The sequence below is a fragment of the Nesoenas mayeri genome (assembly GCF_963082525.1).
Source record: "Nesoenas mayeri genome assembly, chromosome: 5".
In the NCBI taxonomy this organism is placed as follows: Eukaryota; Metazoa; Chordata; class Aves; order Columbiformes; family Columbidae; genus Nesoenas; species Nesoenas mayeri.
Window position 1 is genome coordinate 5,436,328 of NC_137548.1, and position 27,148 is coordinate 5,463,475.

A 27,148-nucleotide genomic window follows, 5' to 3' on the forward strand; every position below is an offset into this window, starting at 1 on the left:
CCATGTCATGCTGAAAAATGAGAATAAAATAATTTCTTGGGCATGAAGAACTTCAAGGAGAAATGCTTATATAAGTAGTGATACCAGTGCTACCTGTGGGAAATCATTTGCTTGGAGGGGATGTGGAGAAGACAGTGCTATTTACAGGCACTTGTTTATTTTTATAGAACTCAAAATACTCCTGTACCTAAGGAGGTGAAGGTCCAGCTCTTAGGAAATGCCTCTACAGAAAAAAAGGCAAGTGTTGGTCAAGACACCAGGTCAACACACATGGAAGTTGATTCTGCGACAACCATTGCAGCAGCAACTGCTGCTGCCATTGCTACTACGGCTCCGCTTCTCAAAGTAAGTATTTTGTGGTAATATTAGTTTTTTGTCCGCTTAAAATAGTAAATGTTGAAATTGTTGGTAGTAGAGCCAGAGAAACTGAATGTGTCTGCTCACTGCTTTCTGTGCGTTAGTGATCTCAGACTTATTGACCAATATACCAAAGAGAACTAATTTGGATTTGGCTAAATGGGAAAATGGACAGAGAATGTTTGATTTATCTTTTAGAAGAATTCATAGTTTTGCTAAACCACCAAATGTTAGTGTCAACTGGTATTTTATTTGTGTCTCCTGGGAAGCAAATCGCTCCATGATGATGGGAAGAATGTTTTGTTCTCTTCCTGCTTGCACCTCACAGAAAGGATTTTTCTATTCCTTATTTTTTTCCCTCCTCTCTTGCAGGTTCAAAATGATTTGGAAGCAAAAGTTAACTCAGTTTCAGCATTACTTCATAAACTGCAGGAGACAGACAGACAACTGCAGCATGTTGCTGAACAGCAAACAAACATGAGGACTCAACACGAGAAGCCCCACTGTCACGACAGAGTCAGTGAGCTTGAAAAACAAATTAATACTTTCATGGTGCAACGGATTCAGCATTTGGAAAAGTTACAGGAGCAACAGATGAATTTTCAGGTATCTAAGTAGCAATGCAGAGGCTTTAACTTAATAATTTCTTCTGTGTTAATTTTGTAGTAATTTGGACTATATTTTAGTATTAGAAAGAAAGATCCAGTGGCCAGCACATGAGCTTGGAGCTTTTGGGGAAGTTTTATTTCTAGCTCTGTCCCAGATATCTGCTCCTCTCCCCTACTTAATTTTTGTGTCTGTGGAAAGTAAATGCAGAAATCGTGAAATGCTCTTATTCCCACTAAGAAATTGTTTAGACCTGTGTTAACTGAAGAAACCTTCATTTAATAAGTACCCAGTCAGATTAAAAATCTAAGAAGAGGTGTAAGTTGTTTCTTTGGAGAGTCCTCCTCACTTTTTGAAAGGTGGAATAATGTCCAAGCATGTCTGTGTTCTGAGGTTGTTGTAAATTACTTTTCTCCCAAGTAACATCTGAAAATCTGATGAATATGATTATACGGCAAGTATTCATGTTTAGATTTTTAATTGGGAAACTAGCACATATATTAAGTACTTTGTAATTTTGTTTTTTAGTCTCATCTCATTAGCTCTGCAGTCAGCACAGGGGGGTTACAGCAAATTCATGTCCCTTCCTCCAGTCTTGTGACAAAACAATCTGAGAAGCCAGAACAGCAATTGCTTATTAACGAAGCATCTTCATGTCAGAGTGGATTATTTCCTACTAGTGGTGCACATGCCCAAGGTGAAGACAAATTCTTAATATCTTACTTCCAGTGTTAGTTATGCATTAATTTTCTTCCACTAATATTGGATTGTACATCACATCAGTAATGAGTAGTACACATTTCTTCTGTATAATTGATTTTATTGCCTAATATACTCTATATACCATTTATTCTGAAAATGTTCCAGTTTAAGGGAGAATTTGATGTTTAATAACTGTTTTGTCTGTATCGAGAGAGGCCTAGACTTAACGTAAAATAATCTTATTGAGAAGTAACCTGTGCAGAAGCTTGTAATGAACTCGCTTATACTATGGCGGTCAGTTTTTTTGATCCCTTTATAACAGCACTTGTAACTCTGAAACTTTCTTCCTGTTTATCTAGTTCTATAATGTTCTGATTTTTTGTGAAGAAATTTGTAATATTGGTATGATTTTTTTTCTAGATTTGTTTTCCTATGAATTATTAACATTTGTATAACTTTTGTTTTCCTCTCTGCAGCATATTCAAGCCAATTTCAAAATTGTGGCATTCATACACAAAAGTCTTCCCTACAGACACCAGTTCCTCGGAGATACGCTCCAGAACCTGTATCAAAAAATGTGAAAATCTCAAAGAAAGAAAACCCTGTAACAGAAAAGGAAAATATTCCCAAATCTGCAAGTGAAGGTATGAAAACCCTCTAGCAGAAAAGGAAGATATTCCCAAATCCACAGGAGAAGGTATTTGAGTAAGACGCTCCTGTCCTCTACTGGCATGAATAGTATGGCCTGGGGTTCACTTTATGTGATCCTCACCTATCCTGAGCTGTTGGGTTGCTGGCACTTAAATACATATATTCTGAATATATGTATTTATATTTGGGAAGGGTTAGTTTTGTGGATAAGTCACTCTTAACTAACTAAAGACTTAGTGACAATACTGATTTAACTGATAGTGTCTCAACATGATTGCTCACTGAAATATTTTCTCAGATGAAAAGTTGAATGACCTTTCATTGTCAGGTTTAAGGAAGATTATATTAGAATAATGAAAAACTTAGGATGTACTCAATAACTGAGTCATTATCATTGGTTAAACTGATTTATTTTTTTCACAAAAACACGCGTTCATAAGGTGTCTAGGCCATCTTAATGAAAAGAGCATGTCTAAAGCAAAGGAAGTAAATTTCTTTTGCTGCTTTTAATCAACTTAGTGGCATGAAACTCAGTCTTGAAGATTTAATCAAAAAGCATCTTTTTTTTAGCTAGTTGTGTTTAGAATTGCTTGAGGATCTTAGACTGAGGAAGAACATTTAAAAGATCCAGTCAGTGTACTGTGTTACAGCCAAAATGCCTGTTTGTGTCTTCATCAGATCCTTCTTAGACTGCTGCTTCTGTCTCTTTTTTACAAAGCTGTGACATACTCCTGTTGTTGTCTGGGTCCACAAATAAATTAAATGTGACAAAAGAAGAAGAACAGATCCGTGACATTATAGACAGAATGTTTTCCTGTGACTCAGTTAATTACCATCACAGTTTCATTCATCTTTTCTCTGACTTTGCTAATGTAAATCAGTCATAGTAAGGTAGATTAGTGTGAGCAGTTTTGTGAAACTTATCCGAAGTAAATTTGTATTTTAAAATCTAAAAAATATTTTTACTATCCTTGGTGTTAAATAATGGTGAAATATCTGGAAAGCAAAAGAAAGTATTAAATATGCAGAAGAAACTTAACTTTATTTTTTTCTGCCTTAGGTGAAGGGAAACTTGTTGAGCATATTCCGAATTCTGAAGAAATGCCACCGAGGAAAATCGAGTCTTCCAAGGTGGCAGCATTAAACAGTAATAAAATGAGCTGGCACTCTGAGAGAGACAGGTAAATAGACCCAACAGTCCAAAATTAAGATTATTTTGTTTGTTTGTTTTTAATGAAATTGAGAAAGATACTGATGGTGTAATAGAGTCACTGGTGTGGCCCTTGAGCCTGACAAAGCTGCTCTTGCAGTAAAACCCCGCAGCACTGGTATTTCTATGCTGCTTCTGCATTTCAGTCATGCTGAAGGTGGATGAAAGCTTGTTGCTAAGGGTGATTCATAACACCTTTCTCAGAGGTCAGTGGGTGTCACTCGGAGTGTTCTTCTGAGTGTGTTTCTTCTATCGCAGCAGCTCGGCAGCGGTGCTGGGGAGGCAGCTGTACAGGCTTTGTGGAAATGTGGGGTTGCCTTTGTCAATGGGACCCCAAGCTGCCTGCTTTGGGAAGGAGCAGCAACTGCCTCATTATTTCTAAGCTTTAGAGTGAGTGAGGAAATGTTACGGGACATCCACTCTAAAACATGTTGCCCCCAGGCAAAAATTTGATGTCATAATTTCACTACAGAAACAGCTACATATATACTGTCTTATTTATAATAGTATAGACAAAATCACACAGTATCACAGTATGTTTGGGAATGGAAGGGACCTCAAAAGATCATCCAGTCCAATCCCCCTGCTAGAGCAGGAACGCCCAGGTGAGGTCGCACAGGAACATGTCCAGGTGGGTCTTGAATGTCTCCAGAGAAGGAGACTCCACAACCCCCCTGGGCAGCCTGTTCCAGTGCTCTGTCACCCTTACTGAGAAGAAGCTTTTTCTCAAATTTAAGTGGAACCTCTTGTGTTCCAGCTTGATCCCATTACCCCTTGTCCTATCATTGTTTGCCACTGAGAAGAGCCTGACTCCATCCTCATGGCACTCACCCCTTATATATTTATAAACATTAATAAGGTCACCCCTCAGTCTCCTCTTCTCCAAACTAAAGAGACCCAGCTCCCTCAGCCTTTCCTCATAAGGGAGGTGCTCCACTCCCTTAATCATCTTCGTTGCCCTACGCTGGACCCTCTCCAGCAGTTCCCTCTCCTTCTGGAACTGAGGGGCCCAGAACTGGACACAATATTCCAGATGTGGTCTCACCAGGGCAGAGTAGAGGGGAAGGAGGACCTCTCTCGATCTACTAACCACCCTGCTTCTAATACACCCCAGGATGCCATTGGCCTTCCTGGCCACAAGGGCACAGTGCTGGCTCATGGTCATCCTGTTGTCCACCAGGACCCCTAGGTCCCTTTCCCCTACACTGCTCTCTAATATGTAATTTCCCAACCTATACTGGAACCTGGGGTTGTTCCTGCCCAGATGCAGGACTCTACACTTTTCCTTGTTAAATTTCATTAGGTTATTCCCCGCCCAGCTCTCCAGCCTGTCCAGGTCTTGCTGGATGACAGCACAGCCTTCTGGCGTGTCAGCCACTCCTCCCAGCTTAGTGTCATCAGCAAACTTGCTGACAGTGCACTCTATTCCCTCATCTAAATCGTTAATGAATATATTGAATAATACTGGCCCCAGTACAGACCCCTGAGGCACTCCACTAGATACTGGCCTCCAACTAGACTCCACACCATTGACTACCACTCTCTGGCTTCTCTCCTTAAGCCAGTTTGTAACCCACCTCACTACTCTATTGTCTAGACCACACCTCCTCAACTTAGCAACTAGGTTGCTAATTGTTTCAAATGGGAAGGTATCCAAACTTTAAATGTTGCTCTTTGAAGTTTTGATATAGTCTCACTGTTCAAAATACAAGGATACTGCTCAAGGTGTTAAGTGGTAAACAGAGAAAACCCAATAACCTGTCTTTAACCTCAGCTGAAAAAGCCAATTCCATTTTATATAAAGGTTTGGTCTTCTTCCACTTTAAATTCATTCTCATTTTCAAAGTTGGCTGCTTCCTTGGGCCACATGAGGAGCCATGGGACTTTTAATCAAGATTGTTTCTCCCATCAGGCATCCCGCTTTGCGTACAGACTCGTTTCCTGCTTTTGAAAGCTCCTTCCAAAATGGCAATTCAATTGAGAAAACAGTGAAAAAAGCAGGTGATTTACTTCAAGATCTTGGCCAACTGAGAAGAGAAATGCGTGACATGCTCCAGGTAAATTCCGTGTTATCACAATGACAAAGAGTGTGAATAAGGGGAATAAAAAATGTGGTGAAGAAAACTTAGAAGTCTGGTATCAGTGAAAATGTTGCCCTTGTTTTTACCTTTGTAAAAAGACTGACATTTGTTCACAATTACTTGAAATATTGCGGTCTTTGTGTGTGAAAGGGCTTTGAGTAACGATATCTCAAGGAGAGTGCAGTGCAGAGGCTCTTACTGCCATTCTACCAAGTATAAAACAGGTCAGAAAAGGAAAAGAGAAAAAGATGTTTTATTTATTGTTTTGTTTGAAGGTTTTGGACGTTTTCAGTGGCCGTTTTCTGCTGGCTGTCTCTCTGTGATACTGGAGCGACAGAGCTGATGTAACATTCCCGTTTGGGAAAGAAGTTAGTTCTGCTTATTTGCAGTTAATTTTAGGGATGACTTAAGCTACTTCCTTTCTCTTTTTGCTGTTTCTTTTTGTAACAAGTGCTGTTCCTAAAGAATTGCCTGTGATAGATCATTGTATTGTTTCTCAAGCTAATGATTTTGTACCTTTGATGCTAAAATAGTTCTGTGCTGGCAGCGTGTAACTTGTCTAGCTTTTGAAAATTGAAGCTTTTATCCGTTTGTTAACCAGGTTCCACGTGGAAACAAGGTATAACTGATCATTTAGCCTGTCTGCTGTGCTCCTTTGTTCTTTTATAAACATAAGTGGTGGGAAAGAAGAAAGACTGGAGAATTCAAGGGTTTGTGGCTTGGCTTGGAACATAATAGCTTTGGTTCTGTTGGTTTGCTTCTGTGGTTGAAGGTTTCAGCTGGCGTATTTCCCTAAAAATACCCTGTGTTACGTGCCACTCATTTGTTGCTGTGTCTTTACAAAACATAGCTTCAGCTGATGCATTGTTTCATGGATTTTTTAAAGATATTAGTGGATTACACATTTAACTGTTCTTACTAAGTAAGAGAGTCCATGCCATGTGCGCCATTTATGTTGCAAATATTTGCTTACCACTATTGCTATTATAAAACCTTACATTGAATTGCATACGTTAGGATAGGCAGCACAGAACAGGACAAAATGGGAGAAGGAATGGCAGGCGAGAGACACAGAGCCATAAATGGATTCAAATATCTTCTTTCTTATGAGAAAGATCAGTAGGAAGAAAGGCGTGATGACATGAGAGTCTATTAGATACTGAGCTACTGACTTCTTATCTTTGAGAGATATGTAGTGGGAGAAAATAAATGCTTGGGATAAATGACCAGTAGCTTTGTCATGCAAAGAAATGAAGGGCCTGAACGAACTGAGATTGTGATGAAACAGAAGGTGGTGCTGTAACCCAAAAGAAGCGCAATGAGGTTTATTAGTTCACAAGGAATTAATTGTGCCCATTTACATTGATCAAATATCTACTCTAGATTTTACCTTGACAGATCTGTCTTTAAATAAGTTTCAACAGCTCCTCTTCTGTCTTTTTAGGAAGCAAATTCATGGAAATCAGACATGAATGATCTTATTAAGGTACACTTTGAATTTTTATGTTTTGTTTGGGGTATCTTATTTGTTTTAAATACTGTAATACCGAAAAAGTTTTGAATATGCTTGCAATAATGCTACAGTAACTATTGCATACCTATATTACCTGTTATGTACAGGTAACATTACCCAAAGTAAGATTTAACTTGTTCTTTGACTTATTCAGTCTTGGTGAGCTGTCTTGAGGGATTAATACAGATGTCTGGCACAAAGCTGCTGCCTCAAAACGGACATGGTATGGGCTCCTAATACAATTACCATGTCATGGTTTGAGTCTAACTGGCAAGTCTCCATCATTTTACAGTTGAACATGTATCTGTATTTCTTAAATTTTCTCACAGATTTCACCTGTCTTACTGAGGTAGTATTTGTCAAAAAGCTTTATTTTAAAATGAAAACCAATATAAAATTGGTAAATAATTTGGTATAATGTCCTTTTCTCACCAGGCAAAACCAAAATCACGGGATCGATGCATTGATTTCTCTCTTGTTGTGTCCGTTGGGCTTTGTAGAGTGTACCTTTATTTCTCATTTGATAAAGAGTAGCCTTAAAGCCAAAACTGATTCTTGATCTGTGAGACTTTTTTCTTCTGTTCATTCAGAAAATGCTTTCTAAGTCTACTCGAGTTGGAGCATTTTGGTTTTGTTTTGAGGCTTCTTTTTTCATATATATATTTTTTTTTTTTCCATTTTTCCACTTCCTTTCTGGAAAATGAAGCGCTCAATTTGGGGCCCTCTGGATTTTGTCAGGAGTACGAGAATGAATGTGAGAACTTCAGTTGTGTGGCTCCTTGTTTCCCACGTACTCGGGTCCATTTTGTATTTAGCAGCTAATATATGCTCGATCTTTATCTCTGTAAAAGGATTCTGCAAAGTAAAGGCTAAAAGTTGCTTCAGTAAAAATCAGCAAAAGGGTGACAGGATCACGGTGCTGTTGTGGGGTTTATTTTGTTGTTAAAACTTCTGTGTATTGTCTGCTGTTTCTTTGAAGAGTTTGATGCCAAGCAAGTGCATATATTTAGATGACTTTAATATCCTTTTAATTACACTTAAATACTGTTACATGGAGAGATTTGCATGTAATACTTCATGTGTCTAATTGGCATCTTTTCACATGCTTATTTGCTTCATTAGCATTGCTTCCCTTTCATTACATCATTTAGTGTTTGTGAGCTTTTGGTTTTCTTTCCATTTGCTTGACTTTTAAATAGATTTGCAACATATTGAATGTTCTTGATTAATTGCAGTTGACTATAGTACACGTGGATGATATTCCATATGCTGGGCCTTGGTTTGATAGTAGATTAATAGGAAGACTTACCAGTGTGTAGAAAATTGAAATGACAATCTCTGATTAAGCACTAGTAGTTCTGTTTCAATTTCAGTCAAAAAGGACGGTTGCATCTGATCTTCCTGAACATCAACAGCTCAATAAACCATCCATCCTTCAAAATGTTAAAGTGCCCAAATCTATACTGAGGGATGCTGAAAGGATTTTAAGAGGAGTTCAAAACAATAAAAAAATTCTTGAAGAAAACTTGGAAGCTGTTATTCGCGCAAAAGAAGGGGGTGCCACGTATAGTTTTATTAACGCCTTGACAACAAACAGGTTAGACCCTATTATTCAGTGCTTTGTGTGGCTGCTCGTTGTACATGCTCACCTTTTATCACCTGTCTTTTAATGTTTAGCAATAGGACAAAGGGGCATGGGCTTCAACTCTGCCAGGGGAAATTTAGGCTGGATATTAGAAAGAAATTCTTTACCGAGAGAGTGGTCAGGCATTGGAACGGCTGCCTAGGGAGGTGCTGGACTCGCCGTCCCTGGAGGTTTTTAAACTGAGATTGGACATGGCACTTAGTGCCATGATCTAGTCAATGGACTGGAGCTGGACCAAAGGTTGGACTTGATGATCTCTGAGGTCTTTTCCAACCCAGTCGATTCTGTGTGATTCTGTGTTTTTTTCAATTCCAATCATTGAAGAATCAGTACAGCTCCCTGCAGAAGTATTTATTGACTCTTCTTAGCAGTCATGAGGCAATTGTCTTGAACTTCGAATGTTTTTTCACCCTCCTGATGTGAATTTTTTGACAAGTACCTGAAACTTCTTGGTATGATCTATGCTGGAGAACTTAAATCTAAATTCTGAGGCTGAATCGTCTGGACAAACTGCTCTGCTGTCATGGCAAGGAGGCATTTAGCTTTTTATAGACAAACTTGCATTAAAAGGAAAATTAAACAGTCATTTCATAAGTCTGAACAGAAGATGTTTCATTAACCTGTAAATGTTACAGAGTTAGTCACCCTACAGCAGATCTTTGGCTTTTGAACTTTTACTTAGTGATGTTCATTATTCCTGCTTGAATCATAATGGAAGTTCTCCTATAAAAATGCTCCTTAATCTTGTGTTTTCCTGAGGAAGGTAACTATTCTCTTCTTGTAAAGATGTTTTGCAGGCATGATATCTGCTATGATTATCTTTTAGAGGAAGTAGTAATTTTGTCATCTGCTTTTTGGTTTTGAGTTGGAATGTTTTTGTTGCCTTGTTTTTTCAGTTTTCCATCAAAATATCAACCGACACCTGGCTGCCACTAATTCACAGATGTTTGAAATAAAGCTAGTATATACCATTGGGTGAGGTGGTGTTTGCAGGTGGCATCATGTATAAGAGCAGATTTAGGTTTGAGAAACTTGAACAGAGTATGATTAGTACCTTTTGGAGACTGTAAACATTCATAATCTTACTATCTCTGTGTTCTGTGTTTCTCTTTTTATAGTGTTCATAGGTCACTACTTTCCCAGGAGCACATCTGTACAATTTAAGAAGCACTGACCTAAAATAGTTCTTTCTTCTATTTCAGAGATGTATTGGAAGAGATTCGTATCAGAAAGACTGTGGATGAGTGGATTAAGGCAATCAGCGTAGAAATCCAGGTACGGCTGGAAATAATGAGTTCAGCTTTTTGCATTATATTTTTCCACCTTACATAGTTCTTTCGCATCAATAGTTAAACACAATTCACTCACAACTTGAAAACATGAGAAAGCTGCTTATTATTACTAACATATAGTATCCTATAATAAAATATTTAACTCTATTTTAAAACTTTAATTGCTTAATGAAAATCACTGGTCGCAGTTACTGGCTAACATGAAAACCAGGCCATTTCTTAGAACTTCAAAGTTAGCCACAGACCTTTCTCATAGCCTTGAAGATAAAATCTCCTTTTACTACGTTTATGTTTTATCCTTAGGCTGAAATGGCAAGAAATGATTTGGATCAAGTAAAAACCAATCAAAAGTTCCCATGGATTGAGAGAGCCCAAAACATCAAGGCTGTGAAGACCAATAAAGAAATTAAAGCGAAACCTCAAAAAATCCAAGGATGCTCGACAAAGAAGCCTTTATCTGCAGCGAAGCCATTGCAGAAGCAAGCAGCGGATAACACAGGCAAACAGAGGCTTAAAACTTACTTTTCTTCTGAAAGGAAAGAAAAAGGGGCAGATGTGAGTTCCTAAGTAGTTGGTTTCTTTTCTGGTGGTGACTGTTATGCTTTAGATTGCAGTATTCCTGTGAAAAATTGTATGTATGACTGTGATAATTTTAAATGGGAGCGATAGCCCTGTCCTGTGAATTTCGGTTGTCTGAATTGTCCTTGTTTCCATGTGCTGTAGAAGCCTCGGCTAAGTGTGTATAGTGTGGAATTCGTTGTCATGTTATGAATTTATTTTACCCAGCACCTGTTATTTTATTCAGCTGCTGGTAAGCTGCTTGTATGTATTCTGTATACGTAAGTTTTCAAGGGTGCTTGCAACATATACTGTTTGTTGCAGAACTTACTTTTTTCCTCTAGACTTTTGCAACACTACTGATGTGTTCAAATTTTCATAGAATGGTAAACTACTTTTTTTATGTGTGTGTCAGGGACCTGTGAATGGAAGTGCAGTGGTACAAAATGAAGACTACCTGTGCCGAGTTTACGGGAAACCGATTTACCAGGGCCACCGCAGCACGCTTAAAAAAGCACCATATCTGAGATTCAGCTCTCCCTCTCCCAAATCTAAACTTCAAAGACCCAAGGTGATAGAGTGTGTTAGAGGTAAGTAATTGTTTGATATGAACGAGGTGTTCCTTCCCAATTTTTCTACTAGAAATTCCATGTATAAATGAAACTATTGAATTGTAATTCAGCTGCTCTTCAGCTTAAAGCTTAAGCATATACAATAGGGTTAAAAGATGCTCTTTCCAAAACTAAAAAGTAACACTAGGTTTTCAGATTTGCTTGATGTGTATCTCACTTATTTTAGGTTGTCACAGAATCACAGAATCGACTGGGTTGGAAAAGACCTCAGAGATCATCGAGTCCAACCCTTGGTCCAACTCCAGTCCCTTGACTATATCATGGCACTAAGTGCCATGTCCAACCTCAGTTTAAAAACCTCCAGGGATGATGAGTCCAGCACCTCCCTGGGCAGCCGTTCCAATGCCTGACCACTCTCTCTGCAAAGAATTGCTTTTTAATATCCAGCCTAAATTTCCCCTGGCAGAGTTGAAGCCCATACCCCCTTGTCCTATTGCTGACTGCCTGGGAGAAGAGACCAATTCCCACCTGGCTAGAACTTCCCTTCAGGTAGTTCTAGAGAGTGCTGAGCTCACCTCTAAGCCTCCTCTTCTCCAGACTAAACAAGCCCAGCTCCCTCAGCCTCTCCCCATAGGTCTTGTGCTCAAGTCCCTTCCCCAGTCTTGTTGCTCTTCTCTGGACCCGCTCAGCCCTTCAATCTCTTTCCTGAACTGAGGGGCCCAGAACTGAGCACAGTACTCCAGGTGTGGCCTCCCCAATGCAGAGCACAGGGGAAGGATCACTGCCCTTGTATCACAGTATCACAGTATCACAGTATCACAGTATGTTTGGGATTGGAAGGGACCTCAAAAGATCATCTAGTCCAATCCCCCTGCTGGAGCAGGAACGCCTAGGTGAGGTTGCACAGGAACATGTCCAGGTGGGTCTTGAATGTCTCCAGAGAAGGAGACTCCACAACCCCCCTGGGCAGCCTGTTCCAGTGCTCTGTCACCCTTACTGAGAAGAAGTTTTTTCTCAAATTTAAGTGGAACCTCTTGTGTTCCAGCTTGATCCCATTGCCCCTTGTCCTATCATTGTTTGCCAACGAGAAGAGCCTGGCTCCATCCTCATGGCACTCACCCTTTATATATTTATAAACATTAATAAGGTCACCCCTCAGTCTCCTCTTCTCCAAACTAAAGAGCCCCAGCTCCCTCAGCCTTTCCTCATAAGGGAGGTGCTCCACTCCCTTAATCATCTTGGTTGTCCTGCTGCCCACGCTGGTTTGGATACAGGACAGGATCCCATTGGCCTTCTTGGCCACCTGGGCACACTGTTGGCTCATGTTGAGCTTCCTGTCAGTTAGTACCCCCAGGTCCCTTTCTGCCTGACTGCTCTTCAGCCACTTTGTGCCCAGCCTTAATTTATTTTTAAAAGGTGAGAACTTGGTATATGAAACCTACTAGTCTTGTTGCTTGTGTATTTTATTTTACCTCTCTTGAAATGCTTCTTTTTTTCCCTTGTGAAAAACACCGGTATACTCATTTGAAAGACCAGCATGATCATCTCTTTCGGACTGTTGACTCTGCTGCACACCTGTAATTTAGTTTATTCTGTACAGATTTTTTTACATAAGCTTTGTGCTAGTAAGCACTTACTGTAGCAGTAACAAGATACATTGACTTCTAAGATTTGGATTGAGAACAGACACTTCCTTAAAAATACTTCATCAGCAGTTCTGCTTTTGCTGAGTCCTAAATGACATTTTTTTTCCATATTTATTGGGCTCTTGTCCTTTATAGAAGGTCGCAACCTTTCCAGGGAGGCCAATCTAATCATTCTAGAAACAATACCTTGTGAACTGGCAGGAAAAGTGCCCCCCACCCCAATCTCATTGTAATTAAGTTGTTTGGTCATTTGATACTACTGTTTTTCTACTGATAACGTGTTTAATTCTGTAGTGCCAGTGAAATGTAAAGGCAGAGGTTTTGTGCAGTTGTAATAAGCTGCTCCTGTGCTTTGGCTTGTTTTCTGTTGGAGATGAATAGAAATGAAAGAGAAATCCGTGTACTGGATCTGTGCTGCATTTGATCGTGCAGAACTCCTGCATGTGACAAATAGAGTTTAAAAGCTATTTGCTTACAAACAGGATGAACTCTGGGTTGCCTTTACCCACAGTGATTCTTTTCCAAGTCTTTAAGTCGTACCACAGCGGTACAGCAACGTATGTGTTTGCAATGGTAATGCCACCATAAATTTCATTGCTTTATTTCACATCAAACTGCAATTACAGAAAGTTATGTTTGTGTCTCTATCTCTACAGCAAATAAAGACACCCCCTTGTATTCTTATCTAAGGGAAGAAAGGAAGAATACAGAATTTTTTGCGTGTTGCTTAGAAGAATAACACTTCAATTAATATGTGTTGTGTTTCCAGGTTTTCTAATTTTAATGGCTTTAGACTGAGGTCAGCCTTTGTTTGATACTGGCATTACTTGTCTTTGACTCTTCATATAAGACAGTTGGTCAAGCTGCTTAATTTTTGTGCTTTCCTATATCATGCCAATAAAACCCAAAGGTAATATTCTGTGTTTCACATGGGTCTCATGAAAACAAAATAGTTGAACGTTTTTGAGGGCTGCTATTCTGAAAGGTGCCGTTATGGCAGGAAAGTATAAGTAATAAAATTAGAAACAGATCTGCACTCCTGTGGTAGGAGTGTAAATAAAATGAAGTTGAACGAGCACTTTAAAGCACCAGGTTCTTAAGAAAAGAAAGAAAGAAAACTTGCTCACATTAGGCATGGTTGGTTTTTCCTTCGCGAATCGGCACCCACAGGTTCCCTTGCTGGCCTTGATGTACCAGGTGATAAAGGCCTAAAAATTATTGGGAGTCCTTGGCCTTGGGTTTGTTTGGCTGGAAAAATCCAGACTTATTAAATGACTCTGTTTTGTTAGAGCAATCCACTGAGCTTGTTTTAAATTAGTGTTAGAATAAGGATGTTTATTTAAGACTGAGATGGCCATCTGGAGAGTCTCTTTTCAATAATTTTATAACTCGGCCGTTTTCTTTGCAAATAAAGTGCAGTGACTAATGCTTGGTTTCTTATGGGAAGTTAGGGAAAAAAAATCCAAATAATACTTTTATGAGTAAGAGAACATTTCTAAAAAAAGTTGGAGTTATTTTCTTGCATAGCTTGAACTGATAAATACATGTAAAACACTAGGTTTTTAAAGCTAAGTTTAATTAAGTGTCTAGTTTCTGCCGAGTGCAAATAAACTTTTCAGGGGGAAATGAAAAGTTGAAAGCAATTAAAATGAGGTGCTGTGTGTATACAGTACTTAATCATTCTTACTGTGAGAACCTTGTTTTTACAAGTTGGCGGTATTACAGATATGTTGCCAATTTCTGCTTTTACTCAAAAGTTCAAGGCCAGGGGAGACTCTTAGATCATGTGCTACGACCTCTGCTAAATCACAAGCCACTAAACTGTATCTATTTATGTTACAGAGTCCAGTTATTTGTCTTTGACTAAAGAACAACTTTTCTGGCTAACGTATGCTTTGCAGAAAGGCACGTGCTCGTCATTTAAAGACATTAGAAATCCTGCCCTTAATTCCTTCTTCCCATGACAAGATACCTTATGGTTGAAAACTAAATGGAGCACTTCAAATTTTCTATCTGATTTATAGTGAGGTTTTGGCTCTAGTTTACAGCTACTTCAGTTTCCATGTGATTTTCCTTTAAAAAATGAATAAGGCGTTTTAATGTCCCACCAATTTTAGTATTTACAGAGGTAGAGAATTCATACGGAATGCAGTGTTATCATATATGGACATCTTCTCATGCTCCACCTCACTGGCATCCTGTTGAGACATCTGGAGGTTACATTTATCCCTTTGACCACACCATTGTGTTGCGATTTCTCATCTCGTTGCTTATCCAACGTGGCCTTAAAGTCTTTTTCAGAGACGCTTCTTTCTGACCTGTGTTTTTTCATTTAAGAGTTATGACTTGTCGGTTTTGTTTCTAGGCTTATAAGCCATAAGTTGTGTGTACAAAAACGCCACTTCTTGAGTGAATTGTTTTACTTGCTTGTCTGCATGTGTTGCAAGTCACATTATCAATCTTTATTATCCCTAAATGTTATAATAATTTTTATTCTTCAGTTAATGAGAAAGCTATTAAATGTGAACAGAGCTAAAAAGCGCTTGTTGCCATGTGTTAACTGGCCAGTGATACAGGAAGGGTGATGATTAGAAACAACAGAGGAATAAGATGGCATTTTTCAGCTATAGTGAAGATATGGAGTTGGTTACCAATGTGATTCTTTCCAGGTTCGTTTTCCTAAAGTAGCAGTAGAAGCACTTCTGTTTGATTCACAATTGTTGACTCCTTTTTGAAGGATGTTCTTATCCATTTAGATTAAAGTTAATAATTTCCCTAATAATATCTGTTGTTTGCAAAGGATATAGATTGAATAAGACCTTGCGTGACTGTGTAGCGAGAAGTGTAACACTGCAAGAAGCATTCTCCTGTACTATATGCTCAGGCATTGTTACATACAAATTAATTCTGGTTGGCTATTTAACAGTACATGGTCAAAATGGTACTAAAAAATTGGTGCTTCTTCAATGCTGGAAGTCAAGACTTAAGGGTATTTGTTAAGGCTTTATTTTCCAGTAGCGGTGAGTTGTTAAATCAGGAATTTGTAGATTATACCTGTTTCTTTGAGTACCTATCAGTCTTGTGGCTGGAGACAAACTGCATGTTTATAAAATTGAGGTAGTTAATCAGATGAACAAGAGATCATTTCAACTACGTTGTATATTCTCTCTTTTTTATGCCAGACTTGCAGGCTCTTCTAATTCTGTATTTCAAACCTAAATCATGGATTTCTTCTTACCTGCTAAATCACATACTTTATTTCAACTTACTACCATCCTTGTGTCCCATTCTTCATGTTTCTCTGCCTTTATTTGCTAGATTCAAATGTTCAAAAATTGTAATTGTAATTCCTTTGTTGCTGTCAATCCTGAGACATCTAACTTAGCACTTTTAGGCTCCACTCTTCCTATATCCCTCCCTTGCTCCCTTTGTCCCACAGCAAAAATTTATAATCATTTCAGTTGAAGGGCTTAAACTAGTGGCAGAATAATGATTATATGTGTTGTATTGTATTGTATTATATTATTATTCTGTGCGTGTGTTGATGACATGTGGTTTATCTGCTCTTGTTTCAGGTACAAAGGTGAAGTCAGCAAGAACACAGACCTGTTCTCACATGCAGAAGGTTGTCACCAGCCCCAAGAAACAGCATCCTTTATATGCACTTACCCAAGAAAATCAGTATCTCTTTAGTCCAAGCCAAGATGTACCTGCGATCCACGGCCCGCTTGAAGGTCACCTCATTCCTATGGCTGTTCCACTCGGTAGGAGCAACTAACTTGTAGAAGGGGTGTGCGAAGGTTAATTACTGCTACTCATGGAAATACAACTTACATTTTCTTAAGTCAGTGATTTGCTCTGGGCCAGGAGATTTGCAGCTGCCCTTCTCATGGGAAATCTACCTGGGAGAACAGTTTAAAATGGGCTGGTTCTCCTCATTCTTCATGCTGGATGTCTGGCGACATCTTGACAGAACGATTATTCATTTAGCCGTACATACCTTCTTTGGTACACTTTACATTTCTAGGTTTCTTGTTCTGGCTCTAAGTTTGATATCTGTGTAAGCAAAACCAAATCACTGGCCCTTGGATCCAACATTTATGGTGATTTCAGCCCTGCGATTTCAGTAGGATTGTGCCAAACACACTAAATTTGTTTGTGTGGCTTCTGTATTTTTTGACCTCCGATAGAACCTTTATATAGGCCCAGTTTTGGGAATGGTTAATATTACATTGGCATTTAAAGAAGATAATTATTAAAAAAAAGATGTCTCGAAAATTTATGGGATGCTATACTGAGGGTAATAGTATTTTGAATATGTTTCAGAAAACGTGAGGTGGAGGAATCACAGAATCACAGAATCGACTGGGTTGGAAAAGACCTCAGAGATCATCGAGTCCAACCCTTGGTCCAACTCTAGTCTGTTTACTAGATCATGGCACTAAGTGCCATGTCCAACCTCACTTTAAAAACCTCCAGGAACGGCGAGTCTACCACCTCCCTGGGCAGCCGTTCCAATGCCTGACCACTCTCTCTGTAAAGAATTTCTTCCTAATATCCAGTCTAAATTTCCCCTGGCAGAGTTTAAGCCCATGCCCCCTTGTCCTATTGCTGACTGCCTGGGAGAAGAGACCAATCCCCACCTGGCTATAACTTCCCTTCAGATAGTTATAGAGAGTGATGAGGTCACCTCTGAGCCTCCTCTTCTCCAGGCTAAACAAGCCCAGCTCCCTCAGCCTCTCCCCATAGGGCTTGTGCTCAAGTCCCTTCTCCAGTCTTGTTGCTCTTCTCTGGACCCGCTCCAGCACCTCAATGTCTTTCCTGAACTGAGGGGCCCAGAACTGAACACAGTACTCCAGGTGTGGCCTCCCCAATGCAGAGTACAGGGGAAGGATCACCTCCCTTGTCCTGCTGACCACGCTATTTTTGATACAGGACAGGATCCCATTGGCCTTCTTGGCCACTTGGGCACACTGTTGGCTCATGTTGAGCTTCCTGTCAATTAGTGCCCCCAGGTCCCTTTCTGCCTGACTGCTCTCCAGCCACTCTGCGCCCAGCCTGTAGCGCTGCAGGGGGTTGTTGTGACCGAAGTGCAGCACCCGGCACTTGGCCTTATTGAACTTCATCCCATTGGAATCAGCCCACTTTTCCAGTCTTTCCAGATCCCTCTGCAGAGCCCTCCTGCCTTCCAGCAGGTTGACACTCCCTCCCAACTTGGTGTCATCAGCAAATTTGCTGATGATGGTCTCAATCCCCTTATCTAAATCGTCAATAAAGATGTTAAACAGGACTGGACCCAACACTGACCCCTGGGGAACACCACTAGTGACTGGCCGCCAGCTAGATGCAGCCCCATTCACCAGCACTCTCTGGGCCTGGCCCTCCAGCCAATTCTTAACCCAGCGTAGAGTGCACTTGTCCAAGCCACAGGCTACCAGCTTTTGCAGGAGTATATTATGGGAGACAAGTATATTATGGGAAGAAGCATAGTATGTAATTTTTGAACGGCAAACACATTGTAGTTATTCTGGTTTTTAGCAGTAGGTGTCACTGTAGTAAAGAAAAGTTAATCATTCCAAAAAATGGCAGTGTTAACAGTTTCTGCTGGTATAGCCTTAAATTCACCTGGTGAAGCACTATAATTAATAAGGGATTTTTTAATTGGTCCGTAATTGTTCAGTCTGTCTCATGTGAAACACAGACACCCAGATTTTAATTTTCATTAGTTGATTAATCCACTGACTTTGGAGATTTATATAAATCTTTATTTTTAAACTCTCCTAAGGTCAAACCCGAATTAGCGACACCCCAGTGCAGCCCGCTGGAGTAGTTGTAGGTAAACCACACCCTGTGACGGTCACCACCACCCTTCCTCGAGTGCCACCGAAACCACCAGATGAGACCAAAAAACCAAACATAGCTGTAATAGAGATGAGATCGGAGAAAAAGGATCCACCTCAACTGTCTGTACAGGTAGGTGTCAAGAGTGATGATTATTTGTTTGTTTTCCATAAATGCTAAAGACAGTCTCCTCCCTCAGTAACTTAGACAGCAGTAGATGGTTTTCAGTAAAGCATTAGAAACATATAGACTGGAGGGGCCAAAATGTTGTCACACTATGCAAGTATTTTTATTTGTATTCCAGCAACTGCCTTTATTTAACCAAATAGAAAACTATTTCTTCTGTAAGTCACCTACACAGGGTGTTTGTAGAACGGTTCTATGTCACATTTTATTTTTAAATGAGATTTTTGAGCAAGAACAAACTTTGAATAAAAAAAGAAAGTATTTAAATAAATGTCAGTTTCCTTGGGTAAATACTTTAGCCTTTAAGATTCCTGTTTCAAGCATAACAGTCAACCCAAGAATGTTACTCTTGATTAATCAACCATAAGTGTCCTTACCTAGTGGGTTGGGTTTTTTTTATTTTACATGAATCTGTTGTCAAGGAAGTTGATATTTCTTACATGTTCATTATTTTGGATTCAAATTGTTAAGAATATACAGACTCTCTCCACACACCTTTCAGATACAAATAATTCATGGAACTCCAAGTTAAACAGAGGTTTAATATGTGGCTTGTTCCCTTGCTGTATCACTATTTTCCACCCACATGCATTTTGTTGTTATTTCACCCAGTTCTTAAATGTTTAAGGTGATTTTAAAATTTTTCCCCCCAAAGAATTAAGCAAGCATTTAAATCTTTGTTCTTAAAAGCAAAAACAAAAACAAAAAAAAGAAAACAAAGCTTTTTGATACTGTAATGGACATACCTTTATTACAAGCTATATTGTAATACAATTATCCCTTTATTTGACCCTACTAGAGGTAACACAAAATGAAACCAATAACCAGCCTGCACGGTGGCTTTAGGCCACATAGTGTAAATGAATTGCAAGTCAAACACACATTTGCTGTATGAATAGTTATGAGTATAGTCACCTTTTTCACATGCAAGGCCAAGCATCAGAAAATTAGAGAGCAAGAGAAATACAGAGTTACAAGAAAAGAGGTGAATATTTCTGGGGTTAGTTTTTGCACATGACAATATTTTGTTTTTCAGAAGCAAGTTACAATCAGATAATGGTGTGAGAAAAAAGGGCACAAGTTTAGTGCCTCAGTAGCAAGTAGAAGAAAGAATCTAAAAGGTTCAGTGATAGCTGAGGTAATACATAGATTTTCAAATGAATGCTTTTTTCTGTCCTAGGTGTTACCAAACGTAGATATTGACAGTGTTTCAAGTGACAGTGTCAGTGTAAACCATGTTCCCCCAGGGTCCGAACCTGCTCTTCCTCCTGTCAGTGCTGTAATACAGGTATTGATTGGTTTAAATGTCTGTGAATTCAAATTTGTTAAAAAAGAAAAAATGTTATCTCATTATCTTGTTTTAGTTAGAGAAATTAGACAGTTCCCGGAAAAATGGAGCAATTATTCTGAAGAATTTATAATGTGAGGCGTTTGTTTATGAAAATGGAAAATTGCGGCAAGATGCTTTTCTTCCAACATTAAATAATCATCCTGGCAAAACCCTAAAAACCCCAGTGTTTCTTTATCCTGCTAAGAGTTGTTAATCCTTTATTGGTCAATGTCTGGCTTACTCATACTGAATTCAGCATTGTGGTGTGAAGACGGAGGATGTTCTTCATCCTTCATCTTCTCCTTGGCTGTACTTGAGCAGTTGGTGGCATTTATGTGCACAGACTGGACGGTGTGAAAGCACCGTGCAATGGTCCAGTGATTGTTTTCCTTTAGTTATTGTACTGTTTTAGTTATTGTTCTGTTTTTCCCTGGGTGTTTTACCTGCTGTTCTGACTTTGGGATGTAGGTCCTCCACAGTCCTGTGGTCAAGGTATTCACTGAATAACACAAAGATAGTGGACTAAAATAGTGAATGTTATTTTAAAATTATGTTAAATAACACTGTAGAAATCCCACATAAATAAATTGCTTAAGACACTGCTAGACTCTTGCGTGCCATGTTTTACAGCATTTTGTTTTGCTGTTTCTTTTTTTAATAAGAGTTACAGGTGTTACTGTAGAACTTTTGATGTTGAGATATTCCACTAGATATGGTAACAGCAGGTTTGAATTCTCAGCATACAAGAAAACGTTCTGCTAATCTCACTTCATGCTATGCAAAAAATTCCTCCTAACATTTAAGGTGGATAAGCATTTTTTCTGGATTCAGGCTATTGACAGCGACTGGTGATTTAATTGCATTCTTGTCATGAAGTTTTTCTGCTAATGCATTTCCCCCCCCCCAATATGAAATATCTAACAATTTCAATATGTCTTTATAAGGCTCCAGAAGATATACATAGTGAGGAGGAAGACACAAAGTTACCAGGAACTAATTTCATCGATGTTACTGATGTCATGCAGGTAATTGCATTGCCGAGGTGTCCTTTCCTTTTAAATGTTTTTATATTTGTTTTATATTATTCTGTCAAAACTGAAGGCACAATGTAGAAAATTATTTTACTAGCAACTTTAAAAATACACAGTATGAGCAAAGCTAAACTATTTACAACATTAGAAATTACTGTGTGTTACCAAGTAAAGGACCTTTGAAGAATTACAATAAAAATCTAAAATTACCTTTTATTTCGATATGTCAGAATCCACTAGAAGTAAAAGTAGTTTTCTAAAATCAACAGTGATTATAACACATCTCACAATTTCAATCTCTAAATGTAGTGCATATATAAGATGATCTTACAGATTTTAAGTAAGGTGACCTGTATTTTAAAATGTGAAAGTATTTTCTGAGGGTTCTCTTTGAGATAATTTTGGTATAGAACAATTTGCATATGCCTTTGAGGTTCTAAAATGCTGTAGCAAAATATCATGTACATGTATGCGAGTATATATGTACAACAGGTGCTATTCATCTCATGGATCCCGTTAAGATTTGACAAGATTTTGTTTTGCTGCATGTCTCGTTAGCGTGTCCGTACACCTTTAACAACATTGTTTCTGGATTATGATAACATGGGTTTACTGGAGATATTCTTTTATAGTTTAATGTTTTTAGGTAGCAAGTCACACAGAATCACAGAATCACAGAATCGACTGGGTTGGAAAATACCTCAGAGATCATCGAGTCCAACTCTTGGTCCAACTCTAGTCTGTTTACTAGATCATGGCACTAAGTGCCATGTCCATGTCCAACCTCACTTTAAAAACCTCCAGGGACGGCAAGTCCACCACCTCCCTGGGCAGCCGTTCCAATGCCTGACCACTCTCTTGGTAAAGAATTTCTTTCTAATATCCAGCCTAAATTTCCCCTGGCAGAGTTGAAGCCCATGGCCCCTTGTCCTATTGCTGACTGCCTGGGAGAAGAGACCAATCCCCACCTGGCTATAACTTCCCTTCAGGTAGTTCTAGAGAGTGCTGAGCTCACCTCTAAGCCTCCTCTTCTCCAGACTAAACAAGCCCAGCTCCCTCAGCCTCTCCCCATAGGTCTTATGTTCAAGTCCCTTCACCAGTCTTGTTGCTCTTCTCTGGACCCGCTCCAGCACTTCAATCTCTTTCCTGAACTGAGGGGCCCAGAACTGAACATAGTACTGCAGGTGTGGCCTCCCCAATGCAGAGCACAGGAGAAGGATCACTGCCCTTGTCCTGCTGACCACGCTGATTTGGATACAGGACAGGATCCCATTGGCCTTCTTGGCCACCTGGGCACACTGATGGCTCATGTTGAGCTTCCTGTCAGTCAGTACCCCCAGGTCCCTTTCTGCCTGACTGCTCTCCAGCCACTCTGCGCCCAGCCTGTAGTGCTGCAGGGGGTTGTTGTGACCAAAGTGCAGCACCTGGCACTTGGCCTTATTGAACTTCATCCCATTGGAATCAGCCCATTTTTCCAGTCTATCCAGATCCCTCTGCAGAGCCCTCCTGCCTTCCAGCAGGTTGACACTCCCTCCCAACTTGATGTCATCAGCAAATTTGCTGATGATGGTCTCCATTCCCTCATCTAAATCGTCAATAAAGATGTTAAACAGGACTGGTCCTTTGGTGACTTCTTGTCAGTAAGAGCTGGGGCTGACAAATGCTCCGGGTTGGTGATCCAGGCTGCATTGCACTGCTCCAGATGAAGAGCAGATGCAGAAACTCAGTGGTAGGTGGGAAAAGCTGCCTCTGAAGGAAGCGAGATGCTGCCCCCCTGGCTTTGTGCAGTATCTTGCCTCTACAACACGGCAGCTCCCACCTCCTGCCGCATTTAGGGCTCAGTAAATACCAGGAGCTTGAAAGTGCTGTTGCCGGCTGGTATTTCTCTTGAAGTGCTTTTTCCTCAAGCTTCTTCCCAGTGAGATAGACTTGCTGTGCACATATCAAAACCTACCCCAAAATGTATAATTTTCACCTGTTCTATGTACTCCTGATCCACGGATTAGAGTGTACATCAAATATTCTATGACCTATGGGTCAGTATGGTAGATTAATTCTTAAAATGAATTAATAATTTAACATTGTTAGTGAGTTAAAACAGTCCTAAAAGGGTGCTTTACCTATCAAAAGTGGGGAAATGCTTTATTCATTTTTAGTTTCAAAATTAACTTATGTTATTGGAGGTGAGGAGTTAAAACTATTTCGACAAGTTTCTTCTGTTTGCACAAAAAAGAGGTATTTTATAAAAATAAATAGGAAAGCTACTTAACAAATCGGTTTATGAACTAACAAAAAATGCTGCAGTGTTACATTTTTTTAGATGTGAATAATAGTTATTCATCTTTTCTTTTGTCATTTTTCTCCTGCATTGCTTTTATCTTTTATTTTTGGCAATGAGGCATATTTTAACCACAATACCAAAAAATGTTCCAAGTGAAGCATATGTTTGGCCTGTGACCACACAGACAATGTTCTTAAGAATGTGCAAGGCAAACACAATGTGGAAGCATAAAATCAACCTCTGGAGTGGCAGGGGTGTTTAAGACATCAAAAGAAAGCGAAGTTATTGTTATAGAAGAAGCTTCAGATTAATGAAAAAATATGCATAAAATGCTATACAGAAAAATAGGTTATTATTGTCTTCCCCCCTTGCCCCTCTTATTATGAAAACTTAATTCTGTTAGAACTGAAGAGGATAAGTATTTGTGTGAAATGTCCCTCTTTTTACTTCTTTCTTCACTTTTTCTCTTCCCTGGTGGATATTACAAAAAGGCCTCAGGGTCCTGTCCCAGGCATTTCCTTTTCCTTCTATTTGTTTTACCTTTTCTACTAGAAGATACATATTTAAGAGATCACAAGGCTCATCTGGTCCAACGTTTCTTGGCACAAGCACGGTCTAGACAAGATGGCCCAACACCCTGCCCAGCTGAATGTTAAAAGCGTCTGACATTGTGGAATCACTACTTCCCTGGGGAGATTATTCCTGTGGTTGATTGTTCTCATCTTGAAGAATTGTGTCCATTTGGAACATACACGGGGTGGCAGCACCAACGTGCTGCTCCTCTTCCCCGCTCCGACAGTTCAGGATGGAGGTCTGGGATACATGTGTGCTTGTGTATATGTATGTATATATTGTAGCATCACAGAATCACAGAATGTCAGGGATTGGAAGGGACCTTGAAAGATCATCCAGTCTAGTCCCCCTGCCGGAGCAGGAACACCCAGATGAGGTTACACAGGAAGGTGCCCAGGAGGGTTTTGAATGTCTCCAGAGTAGAAGACTCCACAACCTCCTCTGGCACCCTTACTGAGAAGAAGTTTCTTCTCAAATTTAAGTAGAACCTTTTGTGTTCCAGTTTGAACCCATTACCCCTTGTCCTATCATTGGTTGTCACCCAGAAGAGCCTGGCTCCATCCTCCTGACACTCACCCTTTACATATTTGTAAACATTAATGAGGTGACCCCTCAGTCTCCTCTTCTCCAAGCTAAAGAGCCCCAGCTCCGCAGCCTTTCCTCATAAGGGAGATGCTCCACTCCCTTAATCAGGTGGAAGAGAGCCTCAGGATCATTGAGTCCAGCCATAACCTAACTCTAGCACTAAACCATGTTCCTAAGAACCTCGTCTAAATGCCTTTTAAACCCCTCCAGGGATGGTGACTCCACCATTGCCCTGGGCAGCCTGTTCCCATGCCTGACAACCTTTCTGTGAATACACGCTTCTTGATGTCCCATCTAAACTTCCCCTGGTGCAACTTGAGGCCGTTTCCTCTTGTCCTATCACTTGCTACTTGGAAGAAGAAAGCAACACCCTCCATGCTCCAAACTCCTTGCAGGTAGTTGTAGAGAGCAAGAAGGTCTCCCCTCACCTTCCTTTTCTCAGAGCTGAAGAGCCTTGTGTGTACACATGATATACAAAGACTCACAGTATGGATTCCTCCAGTATGCAGCATTAGACGCTCAGTCTACCCAGTAGCTGGCCCTGGATCTTTGCCGTCCTCAGCTCTGGCACCTGGACGTGCAATCCCCTGGAAGCCCCGTGCTCAGAAAAATAGTAGATTCAGCCTTTCTGAACACAGGAGGTTTTGTAGGGCCAGTCCTTGCATGGACCTGCCTTATTCAAGGGCAGAAGCTTGCTCAGGTAACCGGAGATCAGAGTAAATGTGTTTTCCTCATCCCTGGTTGCTCTTTTGGGCGATGATTTTTATACATGTATAACTCATCAGACAAACGCTCACAGGTGGCACCTGCAATCTGGCCTGACCTTTGCTTTACAAATCTTTCAAGAAATCCACGACTAAGTTTTGGATGGCTTTAATAAAAGACTGCATATACATGTTTGGTAAGAATGGAACAAAATCTATACCACCTAATCATTTCAAACATTCTTTTAATTATATTAATGTAATTTGGGAAATAGAATTTCAGCTTGATACTTCATAATAAAGTACAATGATTAATATTCCAATCATATCCGAAAGACTTTCTAATTTATGCCATAATTTGATTTGGAGTCATGATAGATATTTTCAACAGTCCCCAGGGAGGTAAAATGCAGAACTGAGTGCAGATTATTCAGGATTGGTCTACAAAGTGATACACGTGCAAGTTCAGTCTGTATAATCAAATACTGACTATTATTTTATTTTTTTACTTCAGCAAAGATAATATATCACCCCAAAATGAAAATAATTTTCTTTTCATTTTGGGCACTATTAAATATAAAATATTTTTGCATATAGTTTAGGAATGCAGGAGAACTGCAACAGTTTGTCAGATTACTAAATATGTGTAAGATTTATTGTATGTCCTTGGTTATTTAATCCAGATGTTTGTATTTTGCATACTTTCAAAAAAGATTATATTAAATAGGTAACATCAAAGAAAATTTATGGAGTAAAGCAGTCAGAAGAAAATGCATAATGAAACACTGGACAAAGACATCTTTACATTTGCTGTCAGAATGAATTATGGTTATGAATACGTACATCCGAACAGAATGAACCTCTTATCAGCCTGTAAAGCATCCAGTGCTATTTCAAGTTTAACTTTACTGTCTTATTCCTATGCCCAGAATGGTTTGGGGATCTCTGTTTGTCACCCAAATAATACACATATTCTGGTTTGCTTGCTTTGCAAGTTATAGCTTTTCTTTGAAGAATTATTTCTCTTGAAAGATTCAGAAGGATCCTGCTCCCCTCTAGCTCTTTGTTGTAATACCCATCATGGACCTATTTGACTTTGCAGTTTTAAGGTATATTAAAGTAGGAGAGAAATATTAATGCTGGGTTGGGAAAGGAGACAGGAAAATGTTACTGTCTTTTTTTTTCCCTTTTGTTCTTTCTGGTTTTAGTGATTTCTTCTTTTATTAATAGCAAATATATAGTGGGATTTTTATTTTGTGGGTTAAAATTAAGTTTCATTTATATAAGTGAAAAGACTTTTTTCTCCTTTCACGGTTTTGGCAATTAATCTTAGTAAATGCAGATTTACTGCAAGTTCTTTTATGCAACACCACATGCTTTTCACTGGTAATTTAGGGCTCAGCTCTTCACCTCTTTCTAGCATGCCAAATTTTCTTCTTAGAGAGTCGTATTACCATTAGAGACATTTGTTTTTAACATTATGATTGAAGGATGCAGGTTCTCATCCATCAGGAGACATTTCTGAAGTGTTACATTGCAATATGATGTGTTGGCGACTCAATGCTGTGTATATGCTGGGGGGAAAAAGGAGGATGGCATCTTTGGAAACAGTCAGATGTTATAACCCACACTGAGTAACCTCCGTAACTTTTAGAAATAGCACATTAAGGTTAAATTCAAAGTGTCTATGGGGATCTTGTAAATTGATTATCCAGGAATAACTTTTAACTTTCCGCTGCTGAAGTTAGTGAAAGTGTAAATATACATGTAACATATGTGTAAAC

At 39.4% G+C, this 27,148-nt stretch overlaps 1 protein-coding gene across 1 annotated transcript in view; it reads left to right on the plus strand.

Moving 5' to 3' along the window:
- The window catches only part of KIAA0586, a gene marked incomplete at its 3' end in the record, with an annotated part of 79,161 nt that overhangs the window by 5,394 nt on the left and 46,619 nt on the right, over nucleotides 1-27,148 (plus strand). The window contains exons 5-19 of the mRNA XM_080344591.1: nucleotides 168-345; nucleotides 730-963; nucleotides 1,492-1,660; nucleotides 2,142-2,309; nucleotides 3,377-3,497; nucleotides 5,439-5,583; nucleotides 7,052-7,093; nucleotides 8,494-8,717; nucleotides 9,968-10,040; nucleotides 10,361-10,612; nucleotides 11,031-11,205; nucleotides 16,409-16,597; nucleotides 18,619-18,806; nucleotides 20,041-20,148; nucleotides 21,135-21,215. Of these exons, the coding sequence (XP_080200717.1) occupies nucleotides 168-345; nucleotides 730-963; nucleotides 1,492-1,660; nucleotides 2,142-2,309; nucleotides 3,377-3,497; nucleotides 5,439-5,583; nucleotides 7,052-7,093; nucleotides 8,494-8,717; nucleotides 9,968-10,040; nucleotides 10,361-10,612; nucleotides 11,031-11,205; nucleotides 16,409-16,597; nucleotides 18,619-18,806; nucleotides 20,041-20,148; nucleotides 21,135-21,215 (2,347 nt within the window). The remainder of the gene's footprint in view (nucleotides 1-167; nucleotides 346-729; nucleotides 964-1,491; nucleotides 1,661-2,141; nucleotides 2,310-3,376; nucleotides 3,498-5,438; nucleotides 5,584-7,051; nucleotides 7,094-8,493; nucleotides 8,718-9,967; nucleotides 10,041-10,360; nucleotides 10,613-11,030; nucleotides 11,206-16,408; nucleotides 16,598-18,618; nucleotides 18,807-20,040; nucleotides 20,149-21,134; nucleotides 21,216-27,148) is intronic.